Here is a 14,829-nt window from a genome sequence, read left to right as displayed (position 1 = left end):
AAAACATTACCAGGAACTTACATCAATTGCTTCCCTTACCCTGAATTTCATTTTTATCTTTAACTTAGATATATATGCACTTGTCTGAATATGAATATAAACTAAATAGTTTGTTTTTGAACTTTATAGAAAGGGTACTATACTATATGTAGTTTGCTGGGGCTTGCTTTTTTTACTATTATGTCACTAAGATTCATTCACATTATTGCATGCAGTTTATTTTTATTGCTGTATAATAGACTCTAGTGTGACTATATTATGGTTGTTTTATATAGTATGTAAGTATACACTTACAGGCTGGTCATTCCTATATTTTATTTTCTTTTATGTTGAGACAGAATCTCGCTCTGTCACCCAGGCTGGAGTGCAGTGGTGCGATCTTAGCTCACTGCAATCTCTGCCTCCCAGACTCAAGTGATCCTCCCACCTCCTGAGCAGCTGGGACTACAGGTGTGCACAACAATGCCTGACTAATTTTTTTTTGTATTGGTAGAGATAGGGTTTTACCATGTTGCCCAGGCTGATCTCAAACTCTTGACCTTAAGCTATCTTCTCACCTCAGCCTCCCAAAGTGCTGGGATTACAGGGTGAGCCACTGCACCTGGCCTCTATATTTTCTTTCACTTTCCCTAACCATGGAAAGCTTTGAAAAAGAAAGCTCCATCAATGATAGACTGGATTAAGAAAATGTGGCACATATACACCATGGAATACTATGCAGCCATAAAAAAGGATGAGTTCATGTCCTTTGTAGGGACATGGATGAAGCTGGAAACCATCATTCTCAGCAAACTATCACAAGGACAAAAACCAAACACTGCATTTTCTCATTCATAGGTGGGAACTGAACAATGAGAATACTTGGACACAGGAAGGGGAATATCACACACCAGGGCCTGTCGTGGGGTGGGAGAAGTGGGGGAGGGATAGCATTAGGAGATATACCTAATGTAAATGATGAGTTAATGGGTGCAGCACACCAACATGGCACATGTATACATATGTAACAAACCTGCACGCTGTGCACATGTACAAAGAAAGAAAAAGAAAGCTCCAGTCCAGTCACTTCAGCAAATTCCCTTTGGGTAAAAGTTAGCTGCAATGCTCTGTATACCACTTCTTTCTGCCTTAGAATACCAAATATTCTTCCCAGGTCATTAATGTATTTGAGAAGGTGTTTTTAAATTTTTCTCTACATGTTTATATATTTTCAGCCCGAGAGCTGATCCGGGTGCCTCACCTGCTATATGACTGAAAACAAACCTGAAAATATTATTTTACATGATTTTAATTAGAAATTTAAAAATGTTTTCTTCGGGGGACTTTTAAGAAAAATGCTAAACAAAACAATCATAATTTAACTTAATGGTGCCAGCATTAATACCTCCATTCACATTAATAATTTCTGGAATATACTTTTATGTTACTATGTGAGACAGGCAGGAAGAATTATGAGCCAGGAAGCAGAAGACGAGAAAGACTCTGTATTTTTATCTTATTTTCAAATGATTACAAAGTTTTTAACTCCAAATAATAGTTGGCATTTTATTTTGAAGCACTTCATACTTAGGATCCTGTATATGTCTAACAATGCTTGCTAAATAATTTCATGTATGAAATGGTCTGGACAAGCAAGTGGAAAATCTACGGAAGAAAGCATCAATTGTTGCTTAATTGCTTGCTTCTCCACCAGACCCCAACAGAGAGCAGCACTAGATTATATTCCAGCCAGTCTTTCTCCCCATCTGACTTGTTACTCCATGTGGGAAAGGAAATAAGTGATCTGATGAGATGTGACAGCCAGTGAGACCTGGGAACTTGGCATGAGTGTTTAAAGGGGTGGAGGGTATGCTGTCACTGCACAGAAATGGGGAGCCCCTGGCTTCTCTCACCCTCACCTTCTGTAAGATGAGGGACTGAAGTGGATCATTACAAAAGTCCCATGTCAAAGCATCTAGGACTCCATGGCTGTTCTTCCTTGTGGCTTTGATTACAGGGAGAACATAGAATGTCATGATGGGGAATCTCCAAAATTCTTTGTTTTGTTTTTGAGACAAGGTCTTGCTCCATAGTTTGAATGCAGTGGTGCTATCATAGCTCACTGCAGCCTTGACTGCCTGGACTTAAGTGATCCTCCCAACTTGGCCTCCTCAAGTGCTGGGATTACAGGTGTGAGCCCACAAAATTCTTATAACGTCAAAGTATTAAGAGAAAAAGGTGCCATCTGGACTCTTCAAGAACTGTGCACAAGTAATCTCACTGAGCTTTTAGTGAATGGTTTTATCATTTGTCAGATGAGATAATATTGCCTAACTTAGAAGGCTGATGTGACGATTAAATGGAGTAACAGTTTCTGGCACAGAGTAGGTGCTCAACAAATTCTCCTTCATGTACGTTTGTATAGATACACATCAAGAGGCACAGTTTAATTCATTTCCTTTTAGAGGGAGAGAAAGAAAGAGAGAATGAGCACATGTTGCAGAGGCTACTGTGGTGGAACCTGAAATGAACTGGGCCTCTTTCCACAGGCTTCTGAGTTGTTTAACATTTAGAAATGTGATGTGATATACTCTGGGCAAGAGAGAGAAGCAGAACAAAGACAAGTGCCCTCAACAGCTGTCGCTCAACCCGCCTGGGGATTGTCTGTCCCTGAGTCCCTGGAGCAGCGGTATAACCTTCACTACTATATTTTTAGTTTTTCCCTTTAAGCCAGCAGTTCTCAATTCTGACTGCACCTGGTTTCTGAGTTCCACCCCCTGACGTTCTGTTTTAATTGGTTTGGGTTGTATCCCGGGCAAGAGAAGGCTTGAAAATTCTTCATGTGCTTTTAATGCATTGTTGAGATTGACAGTCACTGCTTTAAACACACTCAGCCAGAAGGGGCCTTCGGAGTAAAACCTCCCCACGGTGGAGCCAGCCCAGCTCAGGCAGAGCCACGCTGGGTGCCACACTCACCTGCAGTACTTAAGAGGAGTCCCCGAGAACTCACTGCCATCAGATTCAGGCTCAGATCGGTTCTCAAAGTCAGAAATTCGAAATACAGACAAGCTGGCATTCACATAGCCAACCATGCACCTATAAGAGGAGGCACATTCTACCGTTAGAACACTCATCACCTTCTCTGTATCCAGTTCCCTGAAGACCCTGCTTCCCAGACGTCCCTGCAATTGTAAATGCCTTTAACTGGCCCTTCCTTGTCAACCAGGACTCAGGTTGGGATACGCTGGAAAGCCCTGGGCATGTTGAATCAGGAACAAATTGCTTGTTTTGGTTCTCATCCTTTTTCTGCAGAATCATCATATAGAACATCTCTACCCCAATTAATGTTTCGGTGAAATAGGTAAAAAGCAGCATTACATGATGGGCATAAATTGTATGTAAGCCACAGCTTCTTTTGTTGATGATACACATAAACACAGTTCCTCATTAATGGTTTCATATATATTTATAGATATTCTCAAAATGTTCCAAATATGATTGGTGTGCATATGATCCCCCCAACTCATATCCCATGCTACAGTCCTGTTAGACTATATTCCCTGAAAGCTTCTGATGTTTTCATGCCTCTGCTTGTTATCTTTTCTGTTAGAATTCCCTACCTCTTCCTTTACAAGTGGAAATAGTATTTATCCTTCAGCGGCCAACTGAAACACCACTCCTACTAGGAAGACAACCTAATCACTCCAGTCACAACATCTCACTCCTTTCCCTCTCTCTGTAGTGCCACCATACTTACTTAGTTCACCATTACCAGATCGCTTGTACTAGAGTTGGCAGCATATATGTATGCACTCTCCTTTGGACTGCAATTTTTTGGGAGCAGAGCAGGTATCTTAGGTATTTGTGTATCCTATGACTTAGGACAGTCTTGTGCAGTGTAGGAATCCCATAAATATTGAATCGATCTGATTGGAGGAAACTAAAGTATGAGATTCTATTGATCATTCTAGATTGAATGGGTAGATAAAATCAAGATTTAATCATTCTGTCAATAATTCCGTTCAAGAAAAAGCCCATTTTAAAAGTATCATAGCAAGTAGCACTCTTAGAAACATCTTTTCTCCAAGTCTCTAAACAGTTTTACATATTGAACATTGTGGTGAACACATGCACTTACTGAAATAACAATGTTTGAAACTTTGGGTGAAATTAGCATTTAGATACATCCTGTATACATTTTTCTTTAAATAGTGTTTTACATACAAAAGCTTGGGTTTTGGGGTCAAATCTTAGTTCTGCTGGTTTCTAGTCATGTAATATTGGCACGTTATGTAACTTCTTACTTCTTTTTTTTTCTGAGACAGGGCCTTGCTCTGTTGCTCATTGCTGGAGTGCAGTGGTGTGATCATGGTTCACTGCAGCTTTGACCTCCCAGGCTCAAACGATCCTCCCACCTCAGACTCCTGAATAGCTGGGACTACAGGCATGTGTCACCACACCCGATTTACGTAACTTCTTAAAGTGACAGAAGTTCCCACCTCATAGGGTCCTTGAGGGGATTATATTAAACAATGAATGTATAGCATGTGATAAGATCTTAGCCTATAAGTAAGATAAACATGAGTGGTGATTATTCATTTTATTTATTTCTTGCATCTAGCAGGGGGTCAATAAGTAATTACTGACTGAATGAATAAATCATGATCTTCAGATTCTCTTCATTAACAAGTCTGGCATGATTATTCCAAGCTGCTGAACACTAAACCAAAATGATGACATGAACACAGTTCTGAGAACACATGGGTTCTGCGTGTTATCGTGCTCAAGACAAATCACTGGCTTTATCATGGCCTTAAAAAAAATGAACCAAGCTAAAGGACCCATTTGTCAAGTCACTCGTGGGTGAAAACAAATGGTCAGGGAGTGTGTAACATGCCTTAATCCAACTGGCAGCAGGACTCCCCTACTGAAAGGGTAATTTGGAATGATGTCTCCCTTACCTAGGAACTGTCTAGACCTGGACATGAAAATAAATTAGTGCCTTGAGGATGATTAGCTGTCACAGAGAGGGAGTAAGTTTTAGCAGAGTCTTTCTAGAGATCTGAGCTGTGGGAAGGGAAAGGTGTTCTGGGGACTGGTGAAAAAAAAAGGCCCAGCACTGAAATGGAATATTCATAACCCCTCCTGCACTCTTATCTCACAGACCAGCCCCGAGGCTTTATCAAGACTAACGCTACTGTCCATTGGTTGTTTTGCTCAAAAACTCCATTAAGAAAATTTAAATTTAAATAAAACACCTGTTTCATGGACCTAATGCATGTAATGACAGTCATAAATCCAAGTTGAAAATGTGTCTTTAGAGGGTGGTTACTCCTGAGTGCAAAGCATTAAATGTGTACCTAGTACAGGAACACACAGTTATCAGCTGTGTACATCTTCCTTCCATATCATTTCCATAATGGGGGAAAAGATGGACGGACGGCTAGACGTTTCACTAATTCCTTTCACCTTTTGTAGACTGTTAGCTATTATCAATATCAAATAGTGGAAGTTGTCATCAATTCAGGCAAGTGAGATTTATCACATTTTGCTGTATAAAATTCAGCTAGTGGCATGCAAGTGTCAACTCACTGACCCATTGTTATAGCAGGAAGGTCACAGGTAGTAGAGAGCCCATGTCTATCACTGGGTTTACTGACAGGAATGCTATATACCCTCACTGTGACCCACCATCAGCTCTCAATGAGACAGAGGGAGATGAGGCTACACTGATGATCAGGGAGAATTGAGAAGTACCAAGAAAAAAGTAACAGACGAAGGGTTTCCTGTGAATATAAAGTCAGTTTTCTTAAAGGAATGGTAGATGGCCTCTGTAGGCACTTCCAAGAAAGATCTAGAAAATGTCTTCTACAGGGTAGTGCCATTTGGATTAGGATGCATATCTCTTCCATGTAACTTCTGAGAAGACCACACACTCATTTAAATGTGAGAATTCTACCATAAAAGCCACTCACCACTTATTATTTTCAATCCTTTAATACAAGAAAGGGATGAGCCAGCAATCACTGTACTACCCTAAAGGCTTATGACTTTCTATACCTTGACAATTCTGCTACTCTTATGAGTTCAATAATTTCTAAAGCATTTCTAAATTGGAAAAATAAAAAAAATCTGAAAAGTAATAGAGTGGCCAGTGAGGCAGAAAATAAGATTCATGAAGAAACATACATAAATTTAACTACTTGAAAACATGAAAAATGACTAATGGATTAGAAAACAAAAGGCAGATCTATAAATTGAAAGTGGCAGAAGGCTCCTAAGTCAAAGAGAAAGGTTAAAAAAGAAAGAAAGAAAAGAAAAGCTCCAAAGAGCCCAGTAAAATTGATACAAGGAGGCTATGAGACACACTTTAATCACTGTGGACAATGTCTTAAATCTAACAGGTTGTTAAAATTCTAAATCTTTGATTCACTATCAATTGTGCATAAAGGTTCCCATTTTGTTTTTGGTTCCCCCTAAAATAAGGTAGATTTCACCATATTTGAATTTGGGAAAGAACTGAAACACCATTACGACGGAAAATCCAGGGGGTTTACTGTTAAGGGACAGCCTCAAGGGCTGTGAGGTGCGGGATGGAGAGTGAGTAGAGGCTCCACCTTCACATGGGCTCCCAGAGTTACTATGCCTTGTGATTCTGGACTTAACCTCTTTTAATCTCTTCCTGCTCCTCAAAGTGAAGATTATAATGCACATCCCACTCCCAGGGCTGTTTTGAGAATCAACTAAAAACACATGTGAAAGTGGTTTGAGTGAAAGTAAGCTTTTTCAGGCTAAGCCAAGCAGAGAATGTCAACGATAGTTGCAATTAGAAAGAAATGCCTGGGCAAAATAACACGTCTTTACATTTCTCTTAAAATGGGATGGTATGCTCACTAAAAGTTGCTAGATAATTAGTGTGTCATGGCCACATGCTTATAGTAGTCAAGAACTTTATAGAAGCCTTTTCAAATAACTGGATTGTGAGCTTTATGACATTCCTCAATCATCCACACCTTAGCCCATTTATGTAGGATTCATAATGAATTGGACCCAGGCCAGGTTTGCATGAGTTCAGTTGATTTGCTTTGGTGGCACTTAACTCCTTGGGGTCGATCAGCTACAATGGCTGTAGAGGATGAATCAATCTGGCTCAGGCTAGTAAACCAGGGCTGCTTGTATAAGTAGACAGCAGCCCATGTAGGGTGATTTCTGGGTTATTAAGAAGACCCTGTGATCCCCAAACACACCTCACTCTGACCTATAGACATCAAAATCCCATAATAAGAGTTTAATTATTTTGGCTTTAACCAAACAGGGATTTTTAAAGCATGTTAAGACTTCTTGCCCTTTCTCCAAGGTACAGGAATGAAACTAGGGGATGTTATAATTTTGACTTATCTTTATCTGACCATATATAGCGTGCCCTGGCTTTGCAAACCATTGAGGCAATGCCATAGAATTGATCCTCCCAAGGAGTTTAGTCCACTCAACTTGCTTGGGGTAATATAGGCATTGGTCAGGTCAATACCCATGAAAAAGTCATTCACTTACTTATTCCACGAATACTTATTGAGGACCTACTGGGTACTCAGTACCTAGTTCCGTATTTCCTATGTAAGATCTGCAGAGTCTACACATAATGACACAATGTAAATCAGATTGTAACTGTCCTTTTGCAAACTCATAAAATGATATAACTATATATACATCATATACTACTGTTTTGGTATACACATTAGCATATCACACATTTCTAAATTCATAGTGGGCAGAGGTCAGGGGTGGGGAAAATGGTTAATTGCCACTCTTACATTGGATTCCATCTAAAACCTGTCTGACTTGTATGTCCTCCAACTCTTTGGTAGATGAGGACATGTTTTCTTTGGCTGACAGTGTTATTATTATTATTTATAATAAATCATAATTCCACCTCCCCTATCACAGGCCTCTCCTTCTGGGAATGTATTCCATATTCTCCAATGCAGTCTTCTGTCTGAGTGTCCAACCTCAAAAAATGGCTAGGAAATAGAAACTGTATAGTGGTTTTATAGCAAACTTACTTTTGCCCAGCTTCTCCTTGGCCTGCACAAGGTCCATACTTATAAGCATACACCAAGCGAGGGATAAAGTCAGATGTTATCGCTATGACAAATGCATTTGTAATAACAGAGAGAATTCCAATGCCTTCAAGAATTCCATACCAAATTCCTATTCAAATAGAAGTGCTATATTAGTTCCATACACAAAACAGAGGTGATAATTATGAAAAAATGGAATCAATTTTTAAAAGTCCTTTTCATGGGTCCTTTCTTCATCTTTCCAAATACTGACAGTTGCAACCAGGAGGAAAGATTTGTGCAAACAACTTGGCATTGAGGGAGTTTCTATGGGAGTGTCTATATGCTTGTGACTTAATAGTCAGGATCAGATATGAGGCAGAGAATTCTGGTTAATGATAAGGCACCAAAATACCATCTGATAGGATCAGCACACATAATGTCAAGCCCCACCAGACTGGGAGTTCCTTAAGGGTATGGATTTGGTCCCTTCTGTTCATCTTTGTGGGCCCTGCCAATAACACACTGACCCAGGGTAGGTGCTCACAGAATGTGTGCTTGTTTCATGAGGTTAAAAGACGTCATTAACAATAACATCCACATGCAATTATCTTCCACACATATTGGCTGGGTGACTGCCTGCTCTGTGCTAAGCACTGAATGCAGAAATGAATAAAAGACAGTCTTTGATCTCAGGCAGCTCTCATGGGAGCTGCATCTGATTCAACCTAGCATCTCTAGTCAAAGACCAAAGTTCATCTCTGCCGTTAGAAAAACTGGATTATACTTCATGGAAATCAGGCAAACATTTAGGAAAGAACAAATCAAGGTTAAGCAAATGGAAGATCTATTTTAAAAAGGATATAAGTGATAATAAATCTAAATTTTAGATTCTAGAATCTTAAGATAGAAATAATCAAATTGAGACTCTATTTAAGCACAAATTCTCTAGCACTGGAAATTATAAACTTCCAAATAGGCAGCTTTACTTCTTGTCTAATATTATTTAAAACTAATATAATTATTCTTTGCAAAAATTAGGTGAATTATATTAAATGGAAAACATAATTAAAAATCTAAAGTTTGTGGCTTTTAAAATTTTATCCACCAGATGTTTAATATGTTTTTTAAAAACATACCCAAATCCAACTTACCTATGTCTTTGGCCCTTGAAGCTAAAGGTCTCCTCCACTGTGTGACAAATTTGTAAGCATCAAGTCGAATTTCAATTATGTTATTCAGTAAGGCCAGAAGTGGTGCTAGGGGAAAAGCTGCCACAAAGATAGTTGTGAATCCAAACTGAAGAACTAGAAAAGAAAAAAGGAAAAAGAGCAGAGAGTATTGGTTTTCCATTACTATTTTCAAAGGGATCATAATCTGAATATGTTATTGTCTTAAGTCCCATTTTTCCCAATACAGACGCACAGGGGATATCTCTTCCAGAAAGATGGCCAGGAGACTGGAAAAAGAGGCACTTCCTGGGCCTGGAAGCAACGGAATCCTGGGAGCTATGAGCACACCTAGGATCCAGATCTTGTTTCCTAAATATCATTCTCTAACCAAAGGAATCAGTGTTCCTTGGAGGACGGTTTGATTCCAGAGCTACGGTAGGGACAATACAAGAGAAGCCTGGGACATCTTGTGATGCCAGAAAGGAAGGAAATGCTCAAAAAATGATGGGGACGTGCCAATAGGACACAGAACAAACTTGAAGGCACCCCTAATGGCCAAATCTGGAACAATTTATACGAAATAATATTAATAATGAAAGCATGGGATTATGACCCAAAGACTAAGTATCTAAGTCCAGACTGATGTAAATATATACTTACATAAATAAGTGATTAAATAAATAAATGGGAGATAAGGGGTGGCTCTTCCTTACGGTAGAATTCTAATCAACATAGGAGGAGTGATGAAAATTAAAAAATCACCATTAGTCAAACATCACAGTAATAATTTTTGTAGGCAAGAAATATCAAAGAATGCTAAAATTAGTAGGGGGAAGTGTATTGAAGAAACTAGGATATTTGTAGATTCTCAAAGTATCTCCTCACATAACTTTTACAAATTACAAAACAGAAACTTTTTAGCAGAGGAACCTGGAAAACATCTTTTTTGTTTGTTTTGTTTTTTGTTTTTTTTGAGACAGAGTCTAGCTCTGTCCCCCAGGCTGGAGTGTAGCGGCACGATCTCGGCTCACTGCAACCTCCGCCTCCTGGGTTCAAGTGATTCTCCTGCCTCAGCCTCCTGAGTAGCTGGGATTACAGGCGCCCGCCATCACAACCAGCTAATTTTTGTATTTTTAGTAGAGACAGAGTTTCACTGTGTTGACCAGGCTGGTATCAAACTCCTGACCTTGTGATCCACCTGCCTTGGCCTCCCAAAATGCTGGGATTACAAGTGTGAGTCACCGTGCCCAGCCGAAAACATAATTTTAACCAAGTGATCAAAGTAAATATCACCAGTAACAAGACATAATGATGTTACACACCCCGATATGATGCACTGAGGAGGGTATAACATCACTTACGTGGTATTCTTGCCAAAAATGAATAACCCCAACCCAATTATGCAAATGCACGAGACAAACCTGAATTGAAGGAGCTTTTCCAAAACTACTGACAAATACTCTGCAAATATGTCAAGATCATGAAAAACAAAGACAGACTGAGGAATTGTCAATGATTAAAAGAAACTAAGGAGACAACATATCTAAATGCAATGCTGGATCTTGGAAGTATTGTGAACAAGAAAAAAGTTATTACTGGGAAAATGCAAAATTCAAATAAGGTCTGTGGATTAGACAATAGCATTGTATTCTTAACTTTTCTTGTTTTAATAAATATGTAAGATGTTAACATTAGCAACAGTAAGGTATAGAAACTACTCTTTTTGCAACTTTCAAAATAAAAATTTTTTTAAAAGGAGGTGGTTTCTGATGCAAAACAACCAGTCATCATAATGGAAAATAAAAAAATAAAATTTACTGGGCATCATGGACAAAAAGTATTTGGCTGTTTGAATGACTATGTATATATACATATATGACTGTAAAAATAGTAAAAAAATATATTTACAAACTTTATTTTAGAAAGTAACAACAACAAAACAATGACTACACATATATAGCATTTTCTATGTAAAAACAGGCATTGTTCTAATTACTTCATATACACTAACTCATTTAATTTTCATGACAACCTTATGTGGTGGGTAGTACTATTACCTCATTTTACAGGTAAGGAAACCGACACACAAAGAGGTCAGGTAACTTGCCCAAAACAAGTAAGTAAGAAAGGACTCTAATCCCAGCATTGCAGCTCCAGAGTTCTGCAGAGTCCGTCTACCTCATCTTGGTTACACTGCCACCTCCAGGTGTCCCCTGTCTTTGGTTACATTCACACTTAGTGCTTGTGCTAGGTGGCTCTTTACCCACCAATAGATGTGGGCATTCCCTTCTGTTTCAACCTTGGTTTTATTTTTCTCCCGCCTTCTCTCTTTCCTTGGTAAGTCCATCTACTCCCATGACTTCATTATTATCTCTCTGATAAGGGTTCTCAATTCTCTATCGCTAACCCTGACTCTTTTCAGGGAATTTCCAGTTGTCTGTAATGCTACAGAAACAGCACTCCCCAAACCAATCTCTGAACCTCATCCTTGAACGTATTTATCCTTTTATGTCCTTTCTCGTTTCCTCCCTTCAGAATCAACCTGCATAAAAACCAGGTCTCAGCTAGCTTAGCCTTCAGAACCATCAGCCTCCTACTCCTGACAATTACTCTTCAAAAATGTCTCTCATTTCTCCCTCCTCTCCACTGTCCCCACTTGAGTTCAGACTCTGATTTTCTAACTGACTTTTTTTGCCTCCAAACTTTCAGCTCCCTTCCCTATCATTCTGCTGTCAGTGTGCCTAAAATGTTGGTTCAACCCCATCACTCATCTCCCTATACAAAATGTTTCAGTAGGTTCTCATTGGCTGCATAATAAATCCAAAACTTTTCACCATGCCATTCAAGGATCTCAATAAATTGACTCCAAGCAAACTTCCAAGCCTCATGTCCAAATACACCCCACACAGAAAACAGGTTTCCCAAACAATCCTCTACTCTGGCCACACTAGTCTTCTGATTTTATGGGGATACAACATATATGCACTTAGTGTTGCTATGACTACTTTGATGAAGTAGTCATTCTACCTTCAAGAGTACTCAAATGTACCCTCTTGAGTCTTTCATAATTGTAATTAACTACTACCTCCTCTGTAGCCGCCACAACTCTGCTCACCACCATAAAACTTACTTTGTCTTGATTTTACGGTGTTTTGCCTTTTTCTCCTTTTGCAGTGAGCTTCATGAAAGTAGAAACAGCAACTTCTTTATGTTTCTTTTTCCTACATACTCACTACAGGGGTTTTGTGTATGGGAAGGACTTGTCAGGTACCAAATAATGCTGGTTCAATGACTGACATGTAATTACAATGAAGGCCAGAACACAAAGAAAACCTATCAGGTAGAAATAAAACTGACAGAGATAATTCTTACAATCACTAACAGTACTGGATGTTATGGACAGAAAAAGCAACTAGAGTTTAGTTCTTTCAGGTTGTATTTATAATGAAAATAACTGCAAGTTTAAAAAGAAAATGTGTTTAATTCATTGGTAGTTTTTGTTTATCTGACACCTAATGAGTTTCATTATCTAGTTAAATATTATGGCCTAAAACCAAACCAACCAATCATTTTTACATAGCACAAAGGTGACCCACATGATATTGGTCTTGAAGTGATTAATGCCCATTAACTGCTGCTTTTTTTTTTTCAAGGGAAGAGACTTGTAGCATAGAGGTAGATTAATTTTTAAAAATTCTTTGGAAAAAAACTTTTAAATATTGGAAAGCATAAAGAATGATATAACAAACTTCCATATACCCATGGAAAAGTTAGTATTAACTCTTGGTAACATTTTGTCATACCTGCTTAATATCTTTTTATAAATAAAATAAATACTATATAGATAAAACTGAATTCTCCTCTATTTTTGCTCTTGAGTGGTTTCCTCTCCCTTCATAGAGACAATTGCTGACATGAGTTTTGCATGCATCCTTCCAGTTCATATATATATATATATATATATATATACACAAACACATGAATATCCATATATCAATAAATTATACATAGTGCATATATCATGTAAATACTTTTTTTGTGCCTAAACTTTACATAATGATATCATTATTTATAATTTTTTTGCCCTGTTCATATCACATGATAATTTTGAGATATTATCTTGATCTATATAGACCTAGTTCAACTTTTAACTGTTTTATATTCTAATATATAAGTTTACCTCCTTTTAATTTACCCTTTCTCAGACATTACATCTTCAAATATCACTTTTTCTCATTCTTTATTCCTTTCTAGGACTTCTCTTACAAATATTTCAGCCTTTTTGGCTGTTTTGCATGTTTCTTATGTTTTCTGCTCTGTTTTTCTGTTCTTTTCTCTGGGCTTGTTTGGATTTTCTTTTTATTGACTTGTCTTCAAGTTCACTAATTTACTGTCTTACGCTAAGTCAATCTGCTCATTTTTCTTTTTCTTTTTTTTGAGACAGAGTTTTGCTCTTGTTGCCCAGGCTGGAGTGCAGTGGCATGATCTCAGCTCACTGCAACCTCCACTTCCTCAGTTCACCTGATTCTCTGCCTCAGCCTCCAGAGCAGCTAGGATTACAGGCACGCACCACCAAGCTAATTTTTGTATTTTTAGTACAGACAGGATTTCGCCATGTTGGTCTCGAACTCCTGACCTCAGGTGATCCACCAACCTTGGCCTCCCAAAGTGCTGGGATTACAGGCATGGGCCACCATACCCAGCCTCAATCTGCTATTAAACATATCAAATGAGTTCTTAATTCCAGATTTATATTTTGCAATTCTAGAATTATTTTATAGATTTTAATTCTCTTTCAAAAGTCTCAATTTTTCAATCATTTTTGTCAATATTTTCTTCTATTTTTATATGTAAATCGTAGCTATTTGAAAGTCTCTGTGTGCTAAACCCAATTTCTGAATCATCTTTGGGTCTCCTTTTTCTTCTTGATTATTAGTCACATTTTCTTGCCTTTTTGCATACCTAGTAATCTTTTTATTGTATGCCACACATGTAGAGGCTCTAGATCAAGGGTCAGCAAACTATGGCCTGTGGCCAAATTTGACCAACTATCTGATTTTCTTTTTTAACCATCTGTGAGCTAAGAATAGTTTTTACATTTTAAATGGCTGTAAAAGTGTCTACAAAATAGCCTTCATTTTGCCATTGGCTCAAAAAGCCAAAATTATTTACTATCTAGTTCTTTAGGAACAAATTTGTGATACTCTGCTTTCAGTGATGTTCTTTTCTACCATAAAGAAAGAATTCCTCCTGGTGATGTTAGGCAGATAAGAGAAATCACTTAAAGCTGGTCACAGATTAAGCTGGGCTAGTGCTGGCATAGAGTGTTTGTAAAGCTTACTCTACCTTTGATTTGTTCTTGTTCCTTTGCTGTGATTGAGAAACTGCTGGGTCCCTATCTCCTTAGCTCTGAGAGGCAATAAGAGGCTCACTTCTGCCCTTTGAAAGGTTTTAAGGTTAGCTCTTCAGCCTCCTGCCCATCACATCCTCAAAGTGTTGCATTATTCAATAATTACTTTACATAATGATAAAAACATCAATTCAACAGTAAGTCAGAATAATCCAACTTGTATGTATATAATAACCCAGTTTCAAAATACATAAAGCAAAAGTTGACAGAA

The 14,829-nt window shown here is 38.2% G+C and overlaps 1 protein-coding gene across 8 annotated transcripts in view; it reads right to left on the bottom strand.

The window, feature by feature from the left end:
• The window catches only part of ANO4 (anoctamin 4), a 337,100-nt gene that overhangs the window by 8,864 nt on the left and 313,407 nt on the right, over window positions 1-14,829 (bottom strand). For all 8 annotated transcript variants that reach the window (XM_055096039.3, XM_055096038.3, XM_034934336.4 and 5 more), the window contains 3 exons: window positions 9,191-9,343; window positions 8,040-8,187; window positions 2,956-3,075 (listed from right to left, as the gene is read on the bottom strand). In XM_055096039.3, the coding sequence (XP_054952014.1) occupies window positions 2,956-3,075; window positions 8,040-8,187; window positions 9,191-9,343 (421 nt within the window). The remainder of the gene's footprint in view (window positions 1-2,955; window positions 3,076-8,039; window positions 8,188-9,190; window positions 9,344-14,829) is intronic.

This window comes from Pan paniscus, chromosome 10, assembly GCF_029289425.2.
Source record: "Pan paniscus chromosome 10, NHGRI_mPanPan1-v2.0_pri, whole genome shotgun sequence".
In the NCBI taxonomy this organism is placed as follows: domain Eukaryota; kingdom Metazoa; phylum Chordata; class Mammalia; order Primates; family Hominidae; genus Pan; species Pan paniscus.
Note: the sequence above shows the minus strand (reverse complement) of the source record. Positions and strands in the feature narration are given on the sequence as shown.